The sequence below is a fragment of the Canis lupus genome, chromosome 28 (assembly GCF_011100685.1).
Source record: "Canis lupus familiaris isolate Mischka breed German Shepherd chromosome 28, alternate assembly UU_Cfam_GSD_1.0, whole genome shotgun sequence".
NCBI classification, from domain to species: Eukaryota; Metazoa; Chordata; class Mammalia; order Carnivora; family Canidae; genus Canis; species Canis lupus.
This window is the reverse complement of record NC_049249.1, coordinates 17,475,497-17,500,600: the sequence shown is the minus strand read 5'-3', so window position 1 is coordinate 17,500,600 and position 25,104 is coordinate 17,475,497. Positions and strand designations below refer to the sequence as shown.

The following is a 25,104-nucleotide window of genomic DNA, read 5'->3' as shown; positions in this document are numbered from 1 at the left end:
CTGTCTCCTCCTACTTCCTTCCTGTGGTCCTTCTTTCCCCTCTGGAACTATTCCCCGTCTCTAACACTATGAGAGGCAATGTATACAGAGACAACCTAGCAGGACCGCTGCCTAGGAAAGTTTTATAAACTAGTAGCAGAGGGAGCTAAGTACTGTGGGTAGATGATGAGAGAAGTCAGCAAAAATAAACATGGAGACAACATGAGCTACAGGAGTTGCAACTCCTCCACTGGGACCATGAGTCCTCTATAATCAGATCGTGTCCAATCTGGTCAAGGCTTCCCCGGTGTGCTTCAGAGACCTTGAACTTCTCAGCACTTCCCAACATCACAATGACTTCTGTCTTCGAACCTCGGGCTCCTGCTGCTGAAACGTTCCTCTCTCCTTCTGGCTTTGCTAGGTCTCACCTCACTCTCACTCAGCTCAAGTGCCACCACTCATGAGACATACGCTACCCTTTGGTCAATCTCCTATGGCATGGATGACCTGGATCACACAGGTGAATACTAGGGCCTTTGACACCAATGGTCAGGGCTCCCAGCTGGATTATAAGCTCTTTGAAGGAAGGGACCGTGGCTGGGAAATATTCAGTGTCCCCACAGTGTTTCAAGTGCCAAACTGTGAACGCTTCAGTGAACCAGGCTGCTAGGCCAAAATGATGTAATCTTAGGGCATTTTCCTGGTCTATGGCACCCAGAACATGTGAAAGCAAATCCAGGGCAACAAATACAAATAGTGTCACTGAAAGGCATCATGCCTTACCTCCCAGGTGGTTATGCCAAAGTAACACACAAAAGAGGTTTCCATTGGTTTGCCATTTATAAAATAGGGACAGTAAAAAAATAGATAGATAAATAGATAAATAAATAGAACAGGAACAGTAAGGACAGCTGGGAATAATAAGAAAACTACATAATTACTAGGAACAGCAGCGCAATAGATTTATCCATTCATAGGGCCATCATGATTCTGAGTGAGTTATTCTACCTCCTGGCCTCGGTTTTCTTATCTGTGAAATGAGAATCCCAGGGCTTCTTTCTCTAGAATTCCTCCCCTCTAATCATCCAGGTGTCTTTTAGAAACCAGCCTGCCTCTCCCAGGCTCCCAAGGTCAATGGCCGTTCCAGAAATGCCTGCTGATTTCCTCTGAGCTGCCGGAAGGAAAAGGCTCCTTTTCATTATACAGCCCCATAAATCATCTGGAGTCCATAGGATGTTTAATATGGAATCACTTAATTTAATAGTCATTTTGACATAAGGAATTGTTTTCTTAAAGCTAGAACTGGCTGTAAAATCTCAAGTGATATTTTATGGCTGCCATATAATAAAATCATTCAGCAATTAGTGATTAATGACATACACCAGTAAGTTTCTCTGTGGTCACCTCCCCCATAGCTGTTTCTCTCTGGTCTTACCCACTCACCAGGGCAGCGATCATAACTGGAGTGATGAACATCTTTTCATAACTGGGGTAGATTTCTGAGCCTAAAAGACCATCACCTCCATCAAAAAGTGTCCAACAGAGCCTGGCACTGTAAGGCTGAATGGAACCATCAAGATAGACACAATCTATGGCATGGAGCACAGCCAGAAAGCATGGAGACTCCCTGGACAAACTGCCAAGGATGGGTGTTCAGTAGCAGGTCTTGACTCCCTAGGTTTTTCTGTTCTTATGACAGGGTCACCCTTGCCAGGGAAAAGCATGTCAACACTGTGAGCTTGACAGTCTCCTGCACCCTCCTGCCTAGCACACTTCTGCTCTTCACAGCGCTTTTAGCCCTGACTCTCCCATCTCCAAAGTACGTGACACCCCCTCACTGAGCAGGGTCCCCAACACCACATGCTTCTCTGGCCTACCACCCCACAAATACCAAAAGCCAGACTTGACTGTACCAGCTCTGAACTAGGAAAGACCAGCCCCACTATTTTCTGGTTCATTTTAACACTTATTACAACTCTATGGACCACACTACTGGTGTTAATCCCATTGGTGTTAATCCCATTGTTTTATGAACAAAGAAACTGAGGCCCTGGGCCAAAGATCACACAGCTAAGAAGCAGTACATCTATAAGTCAAACCCAAGTGGTCGGTGGCCAGCCCAACACATTGGGCCGCTACCATATCCTACCTGCGTGCTTGTGAACAAGAGCTGCCATACAGGTGCCATGGACTTAGCACATCGTTCAATGGCAAGTTGTCACAGTTATTGTTTACATACATATTTATTATTATTACTTTACATTGTTTTTATTATTGCACCATTATTAATTGTTGTTATTATCAAAACTCATTTCCCTCCTTAGGAACAAAGGGAAGGATGAGGAGTACAGCTTGCTCCCCCTGCTGAAGTGGACACAGTGGCGAGTGGTCCGCAGCCCTTTCTGTCCTAGGCATTCCCTTCCCATGTTGGAAATCTGTGTGTGGCTGATGACTGCCAGCTCAGCTGCTCTCTGCGAATTTTCCACAGCTGATGGCAGCCACCTGGCCAAGGTCACACTCTTCCCCGAGTGGCAGCGCTCATAGTATGGCCAGTCAATGCGGAGGTATGAAGGCCCAATCCCTTGGCACAAGACTGGATGTGTCTGAAGGGCCATCCCAGCTGCAGGGCAGCCCTACCTCTTCCCTGCTTGCCATGTTCCCTCATTCCTCAAAGGGAATGTTGTACCTCAGAGCTCCCAGCTAGCCTCCTATAAACAACAAACCTCTTTTGTAAAATCTTATTTACCTAGGTAATACCACCTACAACATCAACCCATGCCAAAAAAACAAAAAAAAAAAAAACAAAAACAAACTTAAATAACAACAAGAACATAGAAACAAACAAAACCACCCAGAGAACATTGTTTCAGTGCCTTTTTACACTGGAGGAAATCATGCCTAAGTCCAGAGCATGGCTTTCCACCAAGTCTGTAAACATCATGCTGAATTTGAACATCCATTAAAAGATTTATTTCTAACATCTATCAATCTGTGGTCATTATGACTTGTCCATATACTTCCAAGTACAATTTGAGTTTTTAAATATCATGAAAACATAAAACAATACTGAAGAAGGATTTGAATGTATTTTCTATGCTTCAGGAGGTTCTTTTCCTCATTTATTTATTTTTTCTTTCATTTCCTCTTTAATTACAAAGCATATTTTCTGGAATTTCCTAGAGTCCTGTCTTTTCTTTCCAGGGCTCGCTGCTCCGAGTAAATAGCCTTTTAACAGGCCACGTGGTCTCCAGTGACTTGCCCTTCATCACACTGCAAGAATGACCTTCCTAAAGGCCAGGCCTGAGCATGCCCTGGCTCTGAGCAGAACCCTTCAAGATGTGTGTGCAGTATGAACTGCAAAATCTTCCACCCAGCACTTAGGACCTCTCAGTGATCACTTGAATATTCTCTTCCAGCCTCATCACCATCTCTTCTCCCACAAGCACAGAACATGAACTTCCTGACAATCTCAACTATTAACAGCTTTCTTTATTTTTTTTAAATTTTATTTATTTATTCATGAGAGACAGAGAAAGAGAGAGAGAGAGAGACAGACAGACAGACATAGGCAGAGGGAGAGGCAGGCTCCTCAAGGGGAGCCCGATGTGGGACTCCATTCCAGGACTCCAGGATCACACCCTGAGCTGAAAGCAGATGCTCAACTGCTGAGCCACTCAGGCATCCCTATTAACTAACCACATCCCATGTGTCCCCACTTTGGAAGCAATCCCCCTGCTCCTTCCCTTGCCTGAAATTTCTGCCCTCACATCACACTAGAAGCTCCAGGAGCACAAACATTAGATGTAACTGAACCTATCTTTCCATGTTCCTCCCAAATGCTACCTCCTCTGTGAAGGCTTCACTGATATCACTTCACAGGGCCCCTCTGGCTGTACCTTCCTCTGCCACTTCACCATTGTCCTTTGTATCAATTATTTGTTCATTTATCTCAATTTTCCTTTGTCCTACTGTATCAGTTAGCTTTTGCTGCAAAATAAGCTATTTCAAAAATCAGTAGCTCACAACAATAGTTATCTATTTTGCTTACACATCTAGGGGCCAGCTGAGGATTGTTTTATCTAGGCTGGGCTCCATGGGAGGCTCTGCTCCGTGCTAGGAATCCAGCAGAGCTTGGCTCCTCTCAGAGGGGTGGGCTTAGGCATGCATCATATGTTCCTCCATCATGTGGAGCCCCGGGCGCAAGATACCATGCCATGGCCCACATAAAAGGGCAGGCACTTTAAAAGCTTCCTCTTGTGTCACATCTACTAAACTTGAAGAAAGTAAGTCACATGGAGCCCACAATCAATGGCATCAGGAAGTATCTGCCAGGTATAGTAGAAAGACACCACAAATTTACATGGCAGCAGGTTTGGATGTATAATTCTATTACTTAAGAGGGCTCAGAATTGGAACAACTCACAACTGTTCTTTATATCTCTTTATGTCGATGCACAATTCACAGAGGTGGTACTTAAAACAATCTCTTGAATGGAATAGCTCAGTAAATACATCTAAATGGACATAGAGAAAAATCAATAATCTCATTCATGCCATAGTGTTTATAAAAACTAAAGGCATTCTTTTTATAATGACTAACATCTAGACAGCATTTTGCAGTTACAAAGCATTTTAATAATGTTTTACAGTTTTAAAAGCACACCTAAATGTATTATCTCATTTAGCATGGACTGTGTGCATTTCAAAAGATGCCTGGAGGTGGCCTTGTGTCTAATTGTGGATGTCAGATGCTGCAGAGAAAGGGGAAGGTTTTTGCTAAGGAGACCCAGGCTGTTCAACTCAAAGTACAACATCTGGTAGTCCACTAATTTGCCTCCCTGGTTTTCAAAATCACTTTGTAAAGACTTTCTCTGGTTTCTAAAACCTGAGATGCAAAAGATTTGCCAGGAGAAAGTACTAATGTGGAGATTCCTGAGGTCCAGGTCTGGAGACTCAGATCAAGAGTTCTAAGATGAGACCCAAGAATTTGTATTCTTAACAAGCATTTCAGGTCAATCCACTGCAAATTCTTCCTTGACCATCAACTAGAAACAAAATTCTCCCCCTCAGTCAAAGGAGTGGACAGGATTTCCTCTTACACCACTACCTACTGCTGGAGACCAACACCCAGTCTGCAAGAGGATCACAGACTCCCAGAAGGAAAAGACTGGGCCAAGCCTCCAAGATGTTCTGGTCAGCCTTCTGAATTCTAAAGATGAAAACACAGAGAGCCAGAGAAATCTCTGAGTACCCCAAGGCCTGGTGCCATTCTAGGGAAGATGTAGAATTTGTACCCAGACACCCTATCCTCTAGTCAAATTCTCTTCCCATTGTATATCACAAGTCACAGAATTTTCTCTACCCAATTTATTGCGTTTCTCTCTGTTCTGGAAAAATCTTAGCAAATATCACAGAAAAGGAAGGAAGGAAGGAAGGAAGGAAGGAAGGAAGGAAGGAAGGAAGGAAGGAAGGAAGGAAGGAAAGAAGGAAGGAAGGAAAGAAGGAAGGAAGGAGGGAAGGAAGAAAGGAAGGAAGGAAAGGAGGGATGGAGGGAGGGAGACAGACAGACAGACAGGGAAGCGTCCCCCAGTTATATGATCCGTGTTCCAAGTCTCTTCTTCCATGGAAGTAAAAAACAGTCATAAAACCCGACTCTACTTGTTCTATTTCACTGTTGCTTACTTTAATGACACTTGTTAAACAGGGGCAATAATGCTAAAAAATGTATGAAGCAAGATCTTGGACCTCTTGTTCCCGGTGTCACGTGGACAAGTGCATGGCCACCCCAATTTAACCCCACAACTCTTTCGGCCTGGCTCTCTGACAATTCTTGCAACTTTGTTACCTTTTATAGATCAGCCTGGTCCCAGGGACTGACCTTTTCAACACTTCAGTCTCTGTGCATCCATCCAAAATGCTGAGTGGGCAGAGCAGGGATTCCCCTAGGGGCACCCTCTCTGCCTCCACTGTGTACACTTCTTCCCAAATTACCTGACAGCTTCCCTTCAACGCCGCTGGAGAAAAAGGTTGGAGAGGATCTGAATAGGATGCACTGGCCAGTGGGGACATGTGAAGGGGTGGGGCCTGCCCCTAGTCCATCATCCAAGCTGTCTTCCTAAAGAGCAGGCGTGAGTGAGATGCCTGAAGCAGGATAACCCATCCTGCCTGTTGGTTTGGAGGAGAAACAACAGATTCTTGAATCAATATTTTGGTCCCTCATTGTAAGCAAAGGGGATCCAGGCAGTAGAATATGACGTTGCTGGATTCAGGAATACACAAACACGTACGCAAGCAGAAAACTGGGGTCTGAGAGGCAGGACGCTGACAGTTGAAACAGTCTACCTGCCTAAAAGGAGTGCCTTTTTCGACATCCCTTTGAGAACACCACCAGTTAGGGTGTGACTGAATTAATAATCCTCGGTGCCATTTGCCACCAGAGATGGAAGGGCCCATCTCCTATGATCCAGTCCCTACAAGTGGCCGTACTCTGTCCACGGAGCTCTATGAATGAGCACCCCAGTTGCCAAAGCCATGCTTATCTGAGTGTGGACAATTATCTCTTCATCAAAACACAGTGAGCCCATTGACAGAGAAGAACGTCACCAGGTAATGTCCTCCATCAATACAATGGTTCATGTAGTTTTGGCCACCATTTAAACTATGAAGCTGGACTTTTCAGGGTGTTAGAAGCATGGAGGAAAGCTATCCGGAAGACTTCCATCCCTATGCAACTTGTGTAAAATGTAAAGACCAGTCTCGATCAGTGATCTTGTAAACATTTTGTTTCTTTAATAAATGGTTTTCTGGGGGATCCCTGGGTGGCTCAGGGGTTTAGTGCCTGCCTTCGCCCCAGGGCATGATTCTGGGGCCCCAGGATTGAGTGCCACATCGGGCTCCCTGCGTGAGGCCTGCTTATCCTTCTGCCTGTGTCTCTGCTTCTCTCTCTATGTCTCTCATGAATAAATAAATAAAATCTAAAAAATAAATAAATAAATAAAAATAAAACAATAAATGGTCTTCTATCTTCAAAGGAGATTATATGCAGAAGCCTAATGTATAAAATTTACACAGAAGCTGAGTAGTTCTGGCTGAAGTAGGTAAAGGAGACCCAAGGACTGGATCACTAAACACTTTACAGGCTTTTCTGTGAATCACATGGTCCCAGGGGCAAGTAATCTGAACCCCCGTAGAGCTTTCAAGGACACTGTCAGAGAAATCACCAAACCACATAACATTATAGGGTCCTTTCCACTCCATCTTTTCCATAATTCTTTAGTCTAAATGAGAGTATATCAAGTCAGTGCAATATTTTGCCATCATTAAATGATCTTTATGAAATTATACACACATACAGAAAACTGTTTTGGTGAGGCATACATAAAAAATAAAGCTCTAAAATGGGCACATAATATAATGAAAACTTTGTGATAAATTGCTTTCATGTGTACAAAAATTCTAAGATGACAAGAATAAAAAAAGTCATGTTAAAATTATTAAACCCCTAATTTAATAAAAATTTTAAAACTATTTTATCAATTAAGATGTACACAAAAAATGTGGTTTAAAAACATATACTAGATATATGTTTTTTCAAAAGTTTACAATTTCATAATTTCTCAGTGGAGAATGGAACTTAGGATCAGGATACTAGAGAAGATTTGCATCTGTCCTGAGAAAAACCAATAGCTTATCTACTGACAGTGAGTTGCACAGAAATCCACTTAAGCATCTCAAAAAAAAGTGCCATATGTTAATAAATCTTCATAAAACATGTATATCATGCCATTCACCTACACAAAAGATGAATGCCCTCCATTAGCTGGAGTGACAAGTCTAAATCACTTCCCCAGTATGTGAGGCCCTACACAATCTAAATTAAGTCTACTTCCAGTTTTATTTTTCACTGCCTCTGAATGCAGATCCTATTGTTCTGGCACAGTGGTTCTGCCTAGCAGGGGCTAGCTCGAGAAGGCTGTTACGCTTCTCAGAGAATATTAGGCAATGTTAGCATAGCCAGAGACATTTCTGGTTGTCACAACTTGGGGAGGGGTGATGTGAGCATTTATGGAATAGAGATCAGATCCAGCTAAACCTTTTACAAATGCACAGGACAATCATCCGGACAAAAATGCCAAATTGCTGAGGTTGAGCAACCCTACTCTAGCAGAACCATTAACTGCTCTCCAAGCATATCATGACCTCTGCTTTGATCCAATCATTCTCTCTTCCCAGGAAAACCTGCCTCCCTTCCTCACAGTTCAACCCACTCCTCAGGATTCTCCAATCCCAACTCCTCCAAGAAGCCTTGGCTCAGCATACCAGACTAATCAGAGTCCTGCAGATTCTGAGCAGGGATAACACTTGCTCTAATATTCTTTTGGTGTTTAACATTTCTGGCCATAGTCCGTGGGCAATCCACATGGACTTGTTCTTTTTTTTATTTATTTTTATTTTTATTTTTATGATAGTCACAGAGAGAGAGAGAGAGGCAGAGACACAGGCAGAGGGAGAAGCAGGCTCCATGCACCGGGAGCCTAATGTGGTATTCGATCCCGGGTCTCCAGGATCGCGCCCCGGGCCAAAGGCAGGTGCTAAACTGCTGCACCACCCAGGGATCCCTGGACTTGTTCTTAACATCTGCATCACATCTGTTAAAACACACATGATCTGATACAGCACCATCTTTAATTTATGGCTTTCTAAATTTTATTTAATTTTATTAACATCAAGCCAGAAATAATTTTCTCTAAAAGTAGTTTTAACAAGTATAATAATAGACATATACTGAGAGCTGGAAAAACAGATCAGAAATGCAAACACCAATGATTAGGCAATGGGATTTGAATGTGAAAAATAAAAAAAGATATTTAGACATACCCAGCCTTGTTTAGTTTAAAGAGATGCCAAGTTCTATTTGCCACCTAATTAATGAGGATGGTCACTTCTTCCAATTCTCTGCTTTTAAGTTGTTTTATTATTAATTTTATAGCTAATATTTATTAAGTACTTATTATGTGCCAGGATGAGAGGACTGGCATTTAGTCAGGAGGCAGTGGTAAGGTATATCAGCTGGTGCCTCTTCTGACTGATGGGGCTTTGGTCGGAGATGGGGCATTGGTCAGTTTGGTATAATTGTCACACAACTATTAAGAGCAGTGCTCTCCTCCTATGTAGATCCTCAAACCTCTGCAAAAAAATCAATCCCTAGTCCCATCCTATCACACTCTCCTAATCACTTAAAGTTAGTTTAAAGTTTAAAAGACATATTTTTTGTACTGTAAAGAATATAATGGCACCAACTTTGTATGCATGCAGGCAAATTACAGCTACACATCATGGTTACCCAGTTCAATCATGCCAATCTGAAGAGAGATTCTGTGTGCAAAACAGTATTACTATGGCAACCTAGGGAAAATGTTAACTAGAAATGTATAGGACCCATATGAAGACAGCTATAAAGCTCTTCTGAAGAACACACAGCAATGGAGTAAAAGAAGAGACAAACCATGTGGCTAAAAATGAAAACCGGATATTCAAAAAGATTCAGTTCTCTCCAAATGAATTCATAGCTTTGCTGCAATTCTAATCAATAGTCTAATTAGCTGCTTTGGTGGGGTGGGGGTAGATTTGGGAACATAAAGTAATTCCAAATTCTTTGGGATAGACAAATGAGTAAGACAAGCCAAGAACAACTTTTTGAAAAAAGAAGTCAGGCTTCTACTTTTGTTTTATTTTGCTAGGTCTTGCAGGAGAGGAGACTTGTGCAGTTAGGCTCTATGCTGTGTTATAAACAATAATTAAACACAGTTAAGGTCCAGCTCAGGGCACAGAGGACCAACCAATCCAGTAGAATAAAAGCTAACTGGGCAGCCTTGGTGGCGCAGCGGTTTAGCGCCGCCTGCAGCCTGGGGTATGATCCTGGAGATCCAGGATCGAGTCCCACATCGGGCTCCTTGCATGGAGCCTGCTTCTCCCTCTGCCTGTGTCTCTGTCTCTCTCTGTGTGTGTGTCTCTCATGAGTAAATAAATAAAATCTTAAAAAAAAAAAAAAACTTTCCTTTAAAAAAAAAAAAAAATGCTAACTAATGCCACGAACATCAAGGTACCTAACAAGACTAGAGCTTTTCTTGCAGTAAATCATCAGAGGAAACGGTTCATGGGCACAGAACTAAGTGGGAACATGTTCACTGCATTTTATTTTACTTTAAAAAAATAGAAATTCTATCAATTCTAAAAAAATCCATCAATATGAATAAGATTATTAATTTATTAAACTGATTATAAAATGGTCACAAGATGATATGGACAACTATTATGAGATTTCTGAAGCATAGTGCCAGAGAACCCTCAGCATTTTTATGCTTGTACATTACCTAATGTATATAACATATACATAGTATATAGTATATGTACTTTATAATAGTATATATTACATACAATGTATATCTAATATATAAAAATATATTACATATATCACTTAATAAAGTTGCATTACAAATCAGAAAACACATAATCACAGTTCAAGGACACGATCTGACCATGAAATAAAAGAAGACATTTTAATGGGAAAAATAAAAAGATTTGATCTTTTTTTTTTTAACTAAGAAGTATGTTAACAATCATAAGGCAATTAAAACCCAAAGAACAAACTGGGTACAATATTGAAACAAAATGAGAATCCATATAAAGAACTCATAATAAAGAAGAAGAAAAAAACAGATGGCCACATAAAAGAAATACAATGGCTAATAAATACTTGAAAACATGTCTAAACTCACCGGTCTGATAAGAAATGCAAATTAATACAAGGAAAATCCATTTTTGCATATTGAATTAGATTACTTTTTTAAATTAAATTTTTATGAGGTGTAGTGAAGTGATGCTTTACTAGTTGGGGTGGAAACTGGCATAAACTTTCTGGAAAACAATTCGGCATGACCACATTATATATATATTGCTTTGGTACTCTAACCTTAAAAAGTATAATAATCAGAGTTTGGACAAATAATTACTTAAAGGTTTTCAAAATAACATTCCAATGCCTTTTATTATAGTAAAAGTTTAGAAGTAAGATCAATGTTAAATGATGAATGATTATGTAACATATCTGCCAATTAGAATATAATGCAGATAATATAAGTTTTAAATTGTATTTGGAAAGTGTAGAGGATGGTACAGGAAAATGTTAAAGTACATTTTTAAATATTTTTAAAAAGATTTTATTTATTTATTCATGAGAGACACAGAGAGAGAAAGAGAGAGGCAGAGACATAGGCAGAGGGAGAAGCAGGCTCCCTGCAGGGAGCCCGATGTGGGACTTGATCCCGGGACTCCAGGATCACATCCTTAGCGAAAGGCAGACGCTCAACGGCTGAGCCACCCAGGCGTCCCTGTTAAAGTACATTTTTAAAAGATACAAAATTCTATAAACAGCATGATCTTAATTATTATGAAAACTTTGGGACGCCTGGGTGGCTCAGCGGTTGAGTGTCTGCCTTTCGCTTAGGGCATGATCCTGGAGACCCGGGATCGAGTCCCACATCGGGCTCCCAGCATGGAGCCTGACTCTCCCTCTGCCTATGTCTCTGCCTCTTTTTCTCTGTGTCTTTCATGAATGAATGAATGAATGAATGAATGAATGAATAAATAAATAAATAAATAAATAAATCATTTTTTAAAAAAGAAAACTTAAATTTTTACGTTCAAAATTATATTGTAATAGGGGAAATCTCTGAAGATGTACTTGATTTTTTTTTAAGTGGTGTTCTCTGAACAGTGAAATTATAGGTAATTATTTTCTTTTTATTTTCCTGCCTTTCCTTTTAAATGTCTACACAAGCTTTCATTGTGTCTACAATTAGGGGAAAAAATAAGGTAAATGCATTTGTTTCTTTTTAAAATTATATGTGTAGTTTTGTCATTGCTTCTCCATCTTTCCCCACACACCTAGCCCTTTCTGCTCCAGAACCCTTGTTGGTAAGAGATTCTCTTGAAGGTTTGCATCCTTTCCAAGCTCTTCCAGGCTTTATACCCTATATGGACTGGTCTGTATCTCCCCCACCCAAATTCAGATGTTGATGCTCTAATCCCTAAGGATTGGCGTCCTTATAAGAAGAGCCACCAGAGCTTGCTCTCCCTCTCTACCATGTGAGGGCACAGCACGAAGATGACCATCTACAAGCCAGGAAGAGAGCTCTCACAAGAAACTGAGTATACTGGCACCTTGCTCTCAGACTTCTGACCTCCAGGAATATGAAAAAATAAATTTCTGTTGTTCATACTGCCCAGTCTATGGTATTTCATTATGACAGCCCCAGCAGACTAATATACACCCCTAGCCCAAGCTGTAACAGAACATTCCTACAGTTCCTCAATGAGAAAAGAAAAAGAGTGACTCCTGTCAGCAACCCTGCATACAACCTGCATTTTAAACAGCCTCCAAGCCTTCAATTTGGTGTTTTCTCCTTGGGCTGCTTGGCTCACCATTCTTCCTTTTCTCCCTAGGCCTCTTCCTGACTCACCAATTCTCCTACTCCCTATTAGTGAGGCTGCAGAAGAATTCATTACTATCCATATGTACACTCTCCCCACTTCTTCATGTAAGGAGCAAGCCCTGCATGAGCAATCTGGGCTTCAGAGTAGTCAAGGTGCTCTACTTTACACAGGAGCTCTCCTGACCGGGCCCTCACAGGACAATAACCATCTCAAATCTCCCCAACTGTGAGGACAATCAAACTTACTCTCCTCTGAAAGTTTATTTAACAGTGAGATTCCACTGTCTCTGAGCTGAATGAATATTCTCATGCCCTACACATAATCATCTGGGTGGAATAAGCATTTGTAAGTCATGTGTCTAATTCCAAAGACACCAGCCAAAGCTAGGGAAAGAAGGAGAAATGGTATTTCCATTGTGTTCTAGAATTTTTCTTATACTGGATTAGGTGAGTACTGTGGCTATCTTTGAATTCTGTTTAACACACACAAATATTTTCAGATATGCCAAGGTCTAGTCAAGTATGATGTCTTCTCCTCATAATAGAGAAGTCATTAGTACATAGCTCCATATGTCTCCTTATTTCCTGTCTGTCATAGAACACATATGTGCCCAGCATCATTGTCACATGAGTCCAACATATCTTGACTTCATTCAAAATGGTGAGCACTCTATCTTCCTCAGGGCACTGGCTGACTACCATGTATAGCTTTTGAGTATTGTGCTTGCTCTTAGCATTAACATAGGTCTTCTGAGGCCAAGATGCAACCAGACATACAGAATGGGCAGCCCCCATCAGCCAAGTAGAAACTGATTTCTGCTTGCAAGCTGAGTTTTCACATCTCCCCTCCTGACCTTGCATGTATTATTTTGAATGTAATGCATTTTTAAATTGCCGCACCGTTTTAAAAATGTAAGGGAGAGCTGAATTAAATATTATTTGTGGCATACCCTGGTTTGCAAAGGGCCTCTAAATCTGATCTCTTATATCAGGTCGATGCTTAAATCCCATTACTTGAGATTGCAAATGACTGTGTTTGCAAAATTGTAGATGCACATTTAGAGGCAGCTTCAAAAATTCAGGCCATGATGTTAACTTTGTTTGAAAAGTCCTTGCTTTTCCAGGAAGCAATCTTACGTGATCCCGCCTGTTCCTTAACTCTGTCTCTGTCGTGGACAATGTATTAATAGCCTAAAGATGACTCGCCATGTAGTTCTTCAGGAATTATAGTTTAGGGTCTAAATGAGTTCCTGGATGAGTAAAAGGAGGCCATTTTTGAAGCAAAACAGGATACAATTTCAGAACATGTAAGATCTACAGAGTTCAAATTGAGGTAAAGTTGCAAGAGGGTTCACACCAACCATGTTATCTCAAGGTAATCACTCCCTATTTTTACCTCCTGCTTCTCTGCCCAATGTCTTCTACATCACAGCTGCTACTATGCAGAGATGGGGAGGCCTAGGACCCAGACACGAGGGAGGTTTTGCCTTAGGGGAAATTAACACTTCTCTAAAATGGCACAGGCACACTTTTTATGTGATAGACTACCATGAAACTTAGCAGCTAGAAGCAGCAAATATTTATTATCTTCCTGATTCTATGGGTCAGGAATCAGGATGTGACTCAAGTGGGTTCCTCTGTCTCAAGGTCCCTCACAAGGCTTCAATCAATGTGTTGGCCATGGCTGCAGTCTTAACTGAAGGGATGAGCAGAGAAAGAACATCCAAGCATGCTCATGTGATTGTTGGCAGGGTTCAGTTGTTCTCTGTTGGAAGGGAGCTATTGGGCTGAGGCTCTCTGTTCCCCATTGACTAGTGGCTGGAGACCTCCCCCAGATATTTGCCACATGGGCCTCTTCACAGTACAGCTCATGACATGGCAGCTTGCTTTGGTCAATCAAGCAAGAGAGCACACCGAAGATGAAGACCACTCTGAATCCAAATCTCTGAAGTGACATCTCAACACCTCACTTGAGGTGTTGAGAATAGTGAATAGTCTGTTCACTAGACTCAAGTCACTAAATTCAGTCAAACTCAAAGAGAGGGAACTATACAATGGGGTGGTCCCCAGAAGACAGAGACCACCAGGGGCCATTTTGGAAAATGCTTGCCACAAGGAAGAAATATTAACCACAAATAGACTTATATTTGCATATGCTCTCGGTGGGAATATATGTTAGCACACAACTTTGATAATTTTTTTTTTTGAGAGAGAGAAAGAAAGCACATGTGAGCAAAGGGTAGGGCAGAGGGAGAGGTTGAGAGAGAATCTTAAGCAGGCTCCACACCCAGCATGGAGCCCAAAGAAGGACTCAATATTTATGACCCTGAGATCATGACCTGAGACAAAATCAAGAGTCAGACACATAACCGAGTCACCCACCTGTCCCAGCTCTGATAATATTTTTAATGACAGGTATTAAAGATACTCAGAGTGTATGTATTTTGATGTAATTACTTCCTTTCTGGTGGTGATCAAGCCAAAAATATTAAGCTCTAAAAATTACCAATTCCTTCTCCTCCATGTTCTAAGGGATGTGTGCCTAACAAATATTACACTGCTAGAGGGGTGAGGTGAGAGTGATGGGTGGAGAAGCAAAGAACAGAGGGTAGGCCACCAGATAAAAGAGAAGCCTGTGAATTTGGGTACGGAGGTGTAGATGTGTGGGGGAGGAGAGCTCTGGAAGGGCACCTTTCTGACAATAAGCCCATAGAAAGAGATGGAAAAGATGAGAAAGTAACCCAGGATGATCAGGACTTTGGGATACAAATACAGACAATGGAGTTTTAGAAAAAAGACTCACTCTGTGCTGTGTGATACAATGCTTCTTTGCAACCCATTTAAGAAAATGTTCAGTAAAAAGTAGCACTGCACTGAAATGCTTTCAGTACTGAATTTGGGTCATAAATATTTAAATGTGACACTCTGCTGAGACTGGGAAAAACACAAAGTTTTCACTTGGGCTACCTAGACACTAGTGCAAGAAAACAATCCTAGATGTTAAAGACATGCATAGGGACACCTGGGTGGCTCAGTGGTTGAGCATCTGCCTTTGGCTCAGGTCATGATCGTGGGTTCCTGAGATCAAGTCCCACATCAAGCTCCCCACAGAGAGTTTGCTACTCCCTCTGCCTATGACTCTGCCTCTCTCTATCATGAATGAATGAATGAATGAATGAATAAATAAATAAATCTTCAAAAATATGTACAAAATAGTAATGAAACTGTTATTTATGGTAATCAAATATGTGAAAATTTCCAATGGCCAATAAAAATAAAACACAGTAATAAAGTATGTATCTTTATATAACGAAGTATTGTATAGACAATTAAAAATGATGGTTATAAAGATTTTATAACAAAATTTTCTATAATAGAACATTAAGAGGAGAAAAAGTAGATTGTAGAAATTCACATGTAATGTGTGTAGGCTACATATAAATGAGCATATGCAGACAAAAAGAAACTGGGAAAAATAAGAACAATAGAAGCTTGGAAAGATAAGATTATAATAAAACTTTTAGTCTGTTGTCTTTCCATATCATCCCTTTCTCCTTTAAAAGGCATTTTCCTTGGACCTTCTATCTGTTTTTCCATTTTTCCTACCCTCCTTCATGGCCTTTCTGAAAACCAGAAGAGAAGCTGGTGGCACAGCCATCACCAGAAATCTACAGTGAGTATACTGGCCTTAATCAAAGTACAATAGAGATGTGGAGCCTATCGTAACTGTCCCTACACACCAGCCACTAATCAGCCTGCAACCAGGCATCATAACAGCTCAAAAGACAAGTCCTCAAGGAACTTTCTTGCTGTCCCCCTAAAGTGTGCTGATCTAAACCCAGGTTCTACATCTATTGACTCCTTATAGGGTTTCTTACTCTCAAGAGCAGTAATTGTTGCAACCCAAACATTCCAGAAAAGGATTAAGAGTTTAAAGTCCCTGATGCTTTAGGATGTATTACCTTATCAGAATACCCTCCTGCAGTGATGGCAAGAAATTGGAACAAAAAGACTCTGATCTTTCAGGAGACAGAATAATGAATGGCAAGTTAATAAGAGATATTGGAGACATTCCTTCTCTCTTTCACAATACTATACAAGCAAATGCCATCAGACCAGAGGCACTCAGAGGCCAGCCCAGTTACACGAGAAGAAGGTAAACACCTAGGAAGTGTGAGGGGCCATAAAGGCAAAGCTGTGAACCACAACAAGAATTCACATTGGATGTGCAAAGAAAACAATCTGCAGAATGCACCTGACTGTTAAATATCTCCCAATGGAAGAGTGGAAATACTATTCATTTGCAGCTCAGTAGGATATTTTAAAAAACAAAAACAAAGGAAAACACATACTTTTTCCCCATGATAGCTTTGTCCAAGCAGATGGGAAAGGGATTATATTAAGACACACATTCCACTTTTGTGCTCTGCTTGCAAATTATAATTGCTGAAGTAGTTGGGGGTGATAAATGGGAACATAAGACAGGCCCGGTGATCTGCCTGTTAACTAGGTATCAAATGAAAAGTTCACATACAAAGAAAAAGTTTTCATGTCACTCAGTACTATTCTTTGGGTATGCATCGCATAGCTGAATCACTCTATAATGTAGGATTCCTAGGTGACCTCCCTTGATGGGGTTAGAACGTCTGGAAATCACAAAGAAAATTTTATCTCCAGATAAAGCTTTTATTATTGCTGCTAATGAATATTATGCCCCATGCCCTGCCTAATTCAAAGGCACTGTGGGGCACTAAGGAGAAAATGGATAATAATGGCAGCCCCTTACTATTCCCAACATACATTCACAGCCATTACAGCAAATATGAGGCATGTGTGGTCAGTTCTTCCTCCCGCATCCTTCACAAAAATCACTTCTGGATCACAGTGTTTTTTCCACAAATCTCTTCCAGGTGCTACATTCCATTAACTGAAGGCACCATGGGGAAAAAACCCTTACATTCACAAAGGATCTATCCCTACACAATTTCAAATTATAGACAACAATATTTGGGTGATATTACTTGTGAATTGCACGTTCACTCTATTTGTCCACATACAAAATAAAAGTATTAACATCATCCTTCATTTCAATGTCTTGTTTTTAATTTAGCATGACTGCACTCCCTCCAGTGTGCCCCACTGTTCCCAATACCACATCACTACACCATCCCTCCCAGAGAAGTATTTTTAGGTCTTTTTGTTGTTGTTGACTTGTTTTGGTTGTACCACTTCACAAGAATAATGATTCAATAAAGAGTAGAGGGCAGTAGAGATTAGGCTGAGAAGTGGATCTTTCATAGTAAATTAGATCCAATCAATTGTTATCAGATGTCCACAGTTATAAAAATCTCACCATGCATGGGAAACAAATTTATGTCTCAGAAAAATAACATCACTTAGGTTCCATGGTCTTTGGAAATGCTAATAAGCACAATTTTTAATGACTTATAATGTACAAATTATAAATCTGATATGAAAACTGAAGAGATGAAATTGCCAAATGTCCAAATGATCATATCTGGTCCTTTAAATAACCTTATGAAATTGAAAGAAGAATCATGTTCCATTACAGAGATGAGGGAACCACAGCTTGAAGAGTCCTTATATTAGCCAGAGCAGGGCTCTACACCAGACAGATGCAGGCTTTGTCTTTTCTCAAGGAGGTTCCAAATGAATGTTTCTACTCCTAACCCATATAGGCTATGTCTCTTCTATACAAATGGCTTAGAGCTTTAGATAGATGTGTATTTTGTCACTGGTAGAAAAATGTCTGTGTAAAATGAGCTCTTCCACTGCAACTCCTATGACACCTAGAAGGATAATCATGGCAATTAAACATCAGAAACTAAGAAGTGATAATTATGAAGATGGAATTTCCAGTTACCACTTGGCTAGCCAGTACGGGCACTAACTTTTATATTTCCCCATGGGGGCATATATGAAAGAATCACAGAGTGCAGGAGAGATGAAATACAATTATCAGGACCTGGGGATTTATTCTTTCTGCTACACAAAGGAAGGGGGAGGGCAGACCGCAGCTGGAACCTTCTCTTATTGTTCTTTGCAAAACATAGGAAAATGCTGCCCCTCATCCACTTAATTTAATTTCCCTCAGAAATGATGACAAGGCTCATCCAGTCTATTGTACTTTCCTTTTCCATCAACTTGACTTCCTAGTCAGCTTATAGCCTCACCATCTCAAGAATCTGTTCCAGAAATAGCAGAGTGATTTTTTTTTTTCTTTTCGAGGGACCAAGAACCTGGTCCCTCTAGTCACATAGCTGGAATATCAGAGAAACAGGTATTTTCTTTTTCTGCCTTACTCTATTAAAAAATCTTAGTAGTTCAAAATACAGACCAAATAAGTATAATAATACTGTAGACCAAATAACAATTGTTCTGAAATGGGCAAAATAAGTGAGGATAGTCCAGGTGTTGAGTCAAGAGCACTAAAATCCCACACACACCCACTTACTGTGTGTAATCGGTACATTGGTACACAGTGCATTTTCACAGGAAACTTCTGCAATTAGCTTTCTGAATGCTAGTCATAGTTTTGTGGGACAGAAGGGACTAGATGGAGCCATTGTTTTCAAAGATGTTGGTGTGAATAAAGTACTCATCAACATCCCCCACTACACACACACATACACACCATCCCCACAAAAATGGCTATCTCATGAATCTTTAAGGGCATTGAATTAAGGTGCTTAAAAAGAGATATGAAATTGAGACTACTTTAAAAGATTAATTCTGGTTCTGTTTTAATTAAGCATATAATTAAGCATATTAAACACATGGATGTGTGCTTCCTAATCTCTATTCCTTTGGCCAGACCTCTGCTAAAATGAAAGCCAGATATAAGTAAGAAACGCTTTCACATTGCAGCATGGAAGAATAAAATATAAAATTATACCAAATCAGATTTAGCTTGCTACAGCTAAGGTAAAAATAGCACACTCATCTATAGGAACACCAATTAATAAAAACACTTTCTGATAGGGGGAGGGCTAATTTTCCATTTGGAACATATATTCACTCTTTAAAAAGGCTTTTCAAAATGCGCTCCACAGAAGTTGTTCTAAAGGATTCATCATGTGTGACATGAGAAGAGATTCTGTAGTGAAATAAGTTTGGGAAGCCTCTTCAGTCAGGGCTTCTCCAGAGTCTTAAATATCCTAACATGAACCCTGTGTCTTCCATAAGTCCGAGTTAAATAGTCAGGACTTAAAATTACTTGACCATAAAATGCTTAAGGAAGGAGAAGCATTTTGTGGAACTAGTGTTCTTTAGAGTACATTTTACGAAATACTATTTTTAGAATGGGTACATAAAATGTATATTCTTCTCAAACAAAGGGAGATTAGCACACAGCTAAGAGCACCTGGTCATGACCTTCTCATGGAGCAGCCTAGCCCAGTGCTTCTCAAACTTTAATGTACACACTGAATCACTAGGGACCCTGTTACATGCAGACTCCCACTCAGGAAGTCTTTCTTGAGATTTCTAACAAGTTCCCACGTGATGCTGATGCTGCCAGTCCATGAACCCCACTGAGTAGCAAAGGGCTAGAACACACGTGTCTCCAAGTGCTGAAGGTGTCCAGTATTATCCTGAGTGTTATGCTCTCTGACAATTCTTTATCCAAGAGGGTAGTGGATATGTGGGTGGAGCTTACCAGTAAAACCTGTTGGGTGTGATACGTTCGTGCATAAGTTGCCACCGTCTTCCAAAGTCCATGGAGCTGTAGAGCTGCAAAACAATGAAGTGAGGAAAGCATAAGTATCAAGGGCACTGTCAACATAAATACATGTGGTATCCCCCTGGATAAGGACATTCCAGCACATTAGACTGCCTAACACACCCAACTAGGCACTCATTTTATCTAGATAGAAATCTGCTATGTTTATCATGGTGCCTTCTCGAGCACCAAGTAGGTGCTCAATATATATCCAAACAACTGCTGTTTTTTGAGCTGAGTGTAAATCCTTTCTGATGCCACCCATCGTTCAGGAGGAAAGCCATTCATAAAATTCTTATTTTTCTTCAAATTCTATCAAGTCTTTAGCTACATTTAAAACAATTAAATTTTAAAACAATTCAGCAAAATTTATTTAAAATTATTTATTGAATGTCTCCTACATGTGAGGCACTCTGATGGCTATGAAGATAAAGAAGAGGTAGATTCTGTATTCTCAGGGAAATTAAATACATGTAAAAATACTCATCAGCCAATATTATGTGCAAAATATTGTGCTATTCGAGTTTTATCTCTCCCTGCTCCTATATATAATCAAAACGAAATGGACTCTTCACTGCCAATAATGGTACCACACTTATTTATACTGCCATTTCTTCACAGAGATAAGGTCATGCTTACACTAAGTAAACATTACACAAGTGTGGCTTCCTCCACAAAACCTTTTCCAACCACTTCAATCCACTCATCTTTCTCCCTTCTCAATTCACTGCACTCATCTTTGGTTTCCACTGAGCACTTATCATGAGGTAATACGTGGTTATGTCTTTTAGATTGGTATGTATTATTTAGTTGTGTTTATAGGCCTTCAATACATATAAAGTGCTCACTAAATATCTGTTGAATAAATCAATAATTAACATAGGCACGTAAGGATGGATACCAACTCATGGTATGAGAAAAAATTCTAGAAGAACCTCAAGACTTTGGAAAAATAAAGAACTCCCAGCATGGCTAATAAAGTCAGATTCCACACTCACTTACTTTATGGATGTAGAGTCTGACCCCTTTTTAACATATAAGGGAAAGGCCAGCATTCCTATAACAGACTAGCCAAGAGAATGGGGCTTATTTTTAATTGTATACTTGGAAGTATAATAGTTCTGAGTGATAATGTAAATAATAATAATAATAATAATAATAATAATAATAGGTGGACCACATTGCTCATTCACATACATTTGAGCCTTATAAGGACACTGTAAAGAAGGCAAGGCAGTTATAACGAACTTGAATCCTTGTTCTCAAGCATTTTCTAATCCACCAGGAATCAACCACTCCCTCCAGGCACCATTACTATTTTTACTATCTGCCTCTAAGAAGCTGTTCACACCAAGGCAATCAATACTGGTTGGTATGCCCCTCCCCTCATCAGGCTATGAGTCATAAAAGGGGCAGGAATCATGTCCAATTCACCTTTGTCTAATAGTGGTTATACAATGCTATACAGGTGAGCACACAAACCTCCTATTTCACAATTAAATTCAGTTTTATGGATGTTAAGTTTTGGTCAAAAGAAAAGAACTAGTATTTATGTTTTCTGATATCTAGCTCCCATCTTCTTCCATGGAATCATGGTGCCTAGTTTATAATGAGAATTCTATTATGTTTCTGTTCTTCACACTTGCACAGGTGGGGAAACTGGGAAAGGTAGAAATAGATGGGATTCAAGTTTATAGAAATGGGGTCGGATGAAGTATCTTGCCATTATCACATCCCCAGTAGTGTTCACCTACAGGGATGCGCTGTCTGGCACACCACACCCAGGTAACACTGCCACCTCTAAAGTTCATAAAGTCCATAATCTTGCAACCCATACAGAAATAATTTTTGTAGGAAATTCTGGTCATCTCAAATATGATCTGGGGGGACTTGAAGAAGTTTTAGCCCATTTCAATTTAATTCAAATATTTATTGGACATTGGCACCATGAACTACATAAAAATATCTTTTTGTCCAATAAATAGTAGAGAGATGTATGCATGTGTGATATATTATTACATATATATCATATGTAATATGTAAATATATATGATATATATATATATATTTGATAAATGTCCTACAAGGTAGTTAAGGAGATATATTAGCATTCTGATTTTATAGATGAAGATACTGATGATTGGTTCTACAAAGTGACTGTAAGAACTATATGAAAACCAAGATGTCAATCCTGATTTAGCTTATCACAGTTTATACTGTACTTGCCAGCTCTACTCTCATAGTATTTACCCAAATTGGGTTCCCATTCCATCAGTAAGTGCTAACTACTATGTGTATTCAACTCTGCATATGGGAAAAACAGGCAAAACTACCCCTTGTCATCCTTTGTCCCCTTCTTTATTCACCAACTTAATGAAGAAAACATACATAGCTTATGCTATTAAATTGTAGAACATACAGAATTACATTCAGCTCTTCAAAAAACAAAAATGACAACCTTTTCCTGAACCTCAAATATACATACAAAGTCTCTATTTGGTTTTGCCCTGTCCACACCACCTAACTCTACAGGTCTAGCTATATTGCTCCAGGAAGCCTCATCATTCCATTTCCACCCCTGTTAATATTATCCATCTCTCAACTTATACACAAATGACTTTCAAATATACATATACAACACCAAAGGGGAAAGTGGGCAAAAGACAAGCTCTAGAAGTAGAGAAATGGGCAAGATTAACAAGAATGGAAATGGAACAATGAGCCTTCCTGGAGCAATATAGCTTAACCTAGGCCTTTGGAGATAGGTGATATGGACAGCAGAGGGGTTGGTAGAGATTTTACAGGATGAGGAAAAAAAAAGAACAAAGATGTCAGTATGGTCAAGGTCTTGAACTTCGTTTATGTAGAAGCTTTTAAGACGAAGGAGAGATGTGATGACTGTCACTGGCTAAAAGGAGGTGGAGGTTGTCCATTTTCTTGTCTATCTCTCTTTCTATACATCCAACTATTTATGACTCATCCTATATTTATCTGTATGTATATTTATACTGGAGATGGTGTTGGGATGTAAGGAGAGAGTTGGTGAGGACCAGACTACTGCATTGGAAAGGATGTATCCTTATATTTTATTGCAAACCCTGAGATTTCCATGCAGAGTTTTAAGAAATGGGTCACTCCTTCCCATGGCAGGTGTCTGAGAGACAGATGCTCAGACATAAGACACATGTTTCCCAATTAAATACAGAAGAGACTTTGGTTGGAGCCTTCTATAATCCAAAGATACCAGACTCTTTGTCAGGCCAGATTCCAATCATAGAAGCAAAGCCCCACATTCCTTCCAATAAAACCCAGCATGATTATGTCTTTCTCTGAGGCAAACTCTAGAGACAAGCCAAGGAAGAATCATGAGGGTCACCCTGACACTGCTGGAGCCTCAATCCTCCAGAGAAATGATCAGGTCTTCTGTCACAGAGGATTCAGTAGTAGCAGAATGCCTCCACTACAGCTCCTGCTAGGACTCACCCTTGGGAGAAGTATGGCTCCTCTCGTCTCCTGCTCTTCCTAACGGAGAAAGAAGAGATCAGCTCCTGATCTCCACATCCAAGCCTGTTCCACTTCCTGCCTTCCTTGTCTCTGGTTTTGCTTTTTCAGCTCTTCTGTTTGACTGATGAGAAAAAAATTAAATTGAATTCTCTGCCTAGAGGCTGATTCAGATGAAGAGAAAGAGCAGGCTTCTATTCATTAAGAGCCTTTGGTTAGCTACCTTGTCTCTCCATCTCCAGTAAGTTTCTGAGTCTGAAATGAATTTTATTCTCCCACACGCTGGATCCTTGCAGCCTCTCCATTCGTATACGTGTTCATCCATTTCTTCCTTCCTCCCTTCAGTCACTAAAAGTGTATCAAGCAACCACTCTGCTTTAAGCTCTGAACTAAGTGCTTGAATTACAAAGGTCAAAAACATCATGAACCATGGAAGACAGAAATTCAGACAATTACACTGTCATGCAATGTATGTCACGATGGTATTGCTAGTTATCTCTGCAAGAGTAAGATTGGAGGCCATTGGTATTTTTTCTTTTGCATATCTGGGTCTTTAAAATTATTAGGCACATGTGTTACTTTAGTAATTAAAAAAGCTCTAACACTCAATGAGAAATAAAGAATTTAGGGGCAGCTCGGGTAGCTCAGTAGTTTAGCGCCACCTTCAGCCCAGGGTGTGATCCTGGAAACCCAGGATCCAGTCCCACGTCAGGCTCCCTGCATGGGGCCTGCTTCTCCCTCTGCTGGTGTCTGTGCCTCTCTGTGTCTCTCATGAATAAATAAATAAAATCTTAAAAAAAAAAAAAAAAAAAGAATTTAGGCAACCATTCAATAGTGTTACAATGTCATTTAATGATATGAAAATGCTTATATTAATTATTTTAAAATCTATTATAAAACATGCATACGTTGACACTAACTTTATTTAAAGCATTCTAAAAACTTGAAACATATTAGAAGCAATATGCCAAAATATTAGCAGTGGTTATTTCTGAATTATGGCACTCCGGATAACACATACTTTTTGAATCTTTTTATCATTTTCAGATTCCTTTACAATGGATATAATATTTCAGTAGTAATATAAGCCAATGTTTTATCCTATTTATATTTTTAGAATTATAAATTGTAATATTTTTTTAAAGATTTTATTTATTTATTCATGAGAGACACACAGAGAGAGAGGCAGCGACACAGGTAGAGGGAGAAGCAGGTTCCATTCAGGATGTCCGACATGGGACTGGATCCTGGGTCTCCAGGATCACACCCTGGGCTGCAGGCAGCACTAAACTGCTGCTCCACCAGGGCTGCCCTAATTTCTAATCCTAATGTATACATTATATGTACCTTCAAAACTACCTTTTAAAAGGCCAAAAAATAAAATTCCAA

General features: G+C 40.0%; 1 protein-coding gene across 2 annotated transcripts in view; it reads right to left on the bottom strand.

Moving 5' to 3' along the window:
* Positions 1 to 25,104, bottom strand: part of SORCS3 (sortilin related VPS10 domain containing receptor 3) — a 581,611-nt gene that overhangs the window by 183,550 nt on the left and 372,957 nt on the right. For both annotated transcript variants that reach the window (XM_038578740.1, XM_038578741.1), the window contains exon 5: positions 20,152 to 20,225. In XM_038578740.1, coding sequence (XP_038434668.1) covers positions 20,152 to 20,225 — 74 coding nt within the window. The remainder of the gene's footprint in view (positions 1 to 20,151; positions 20,226 to 25,104) is intronic.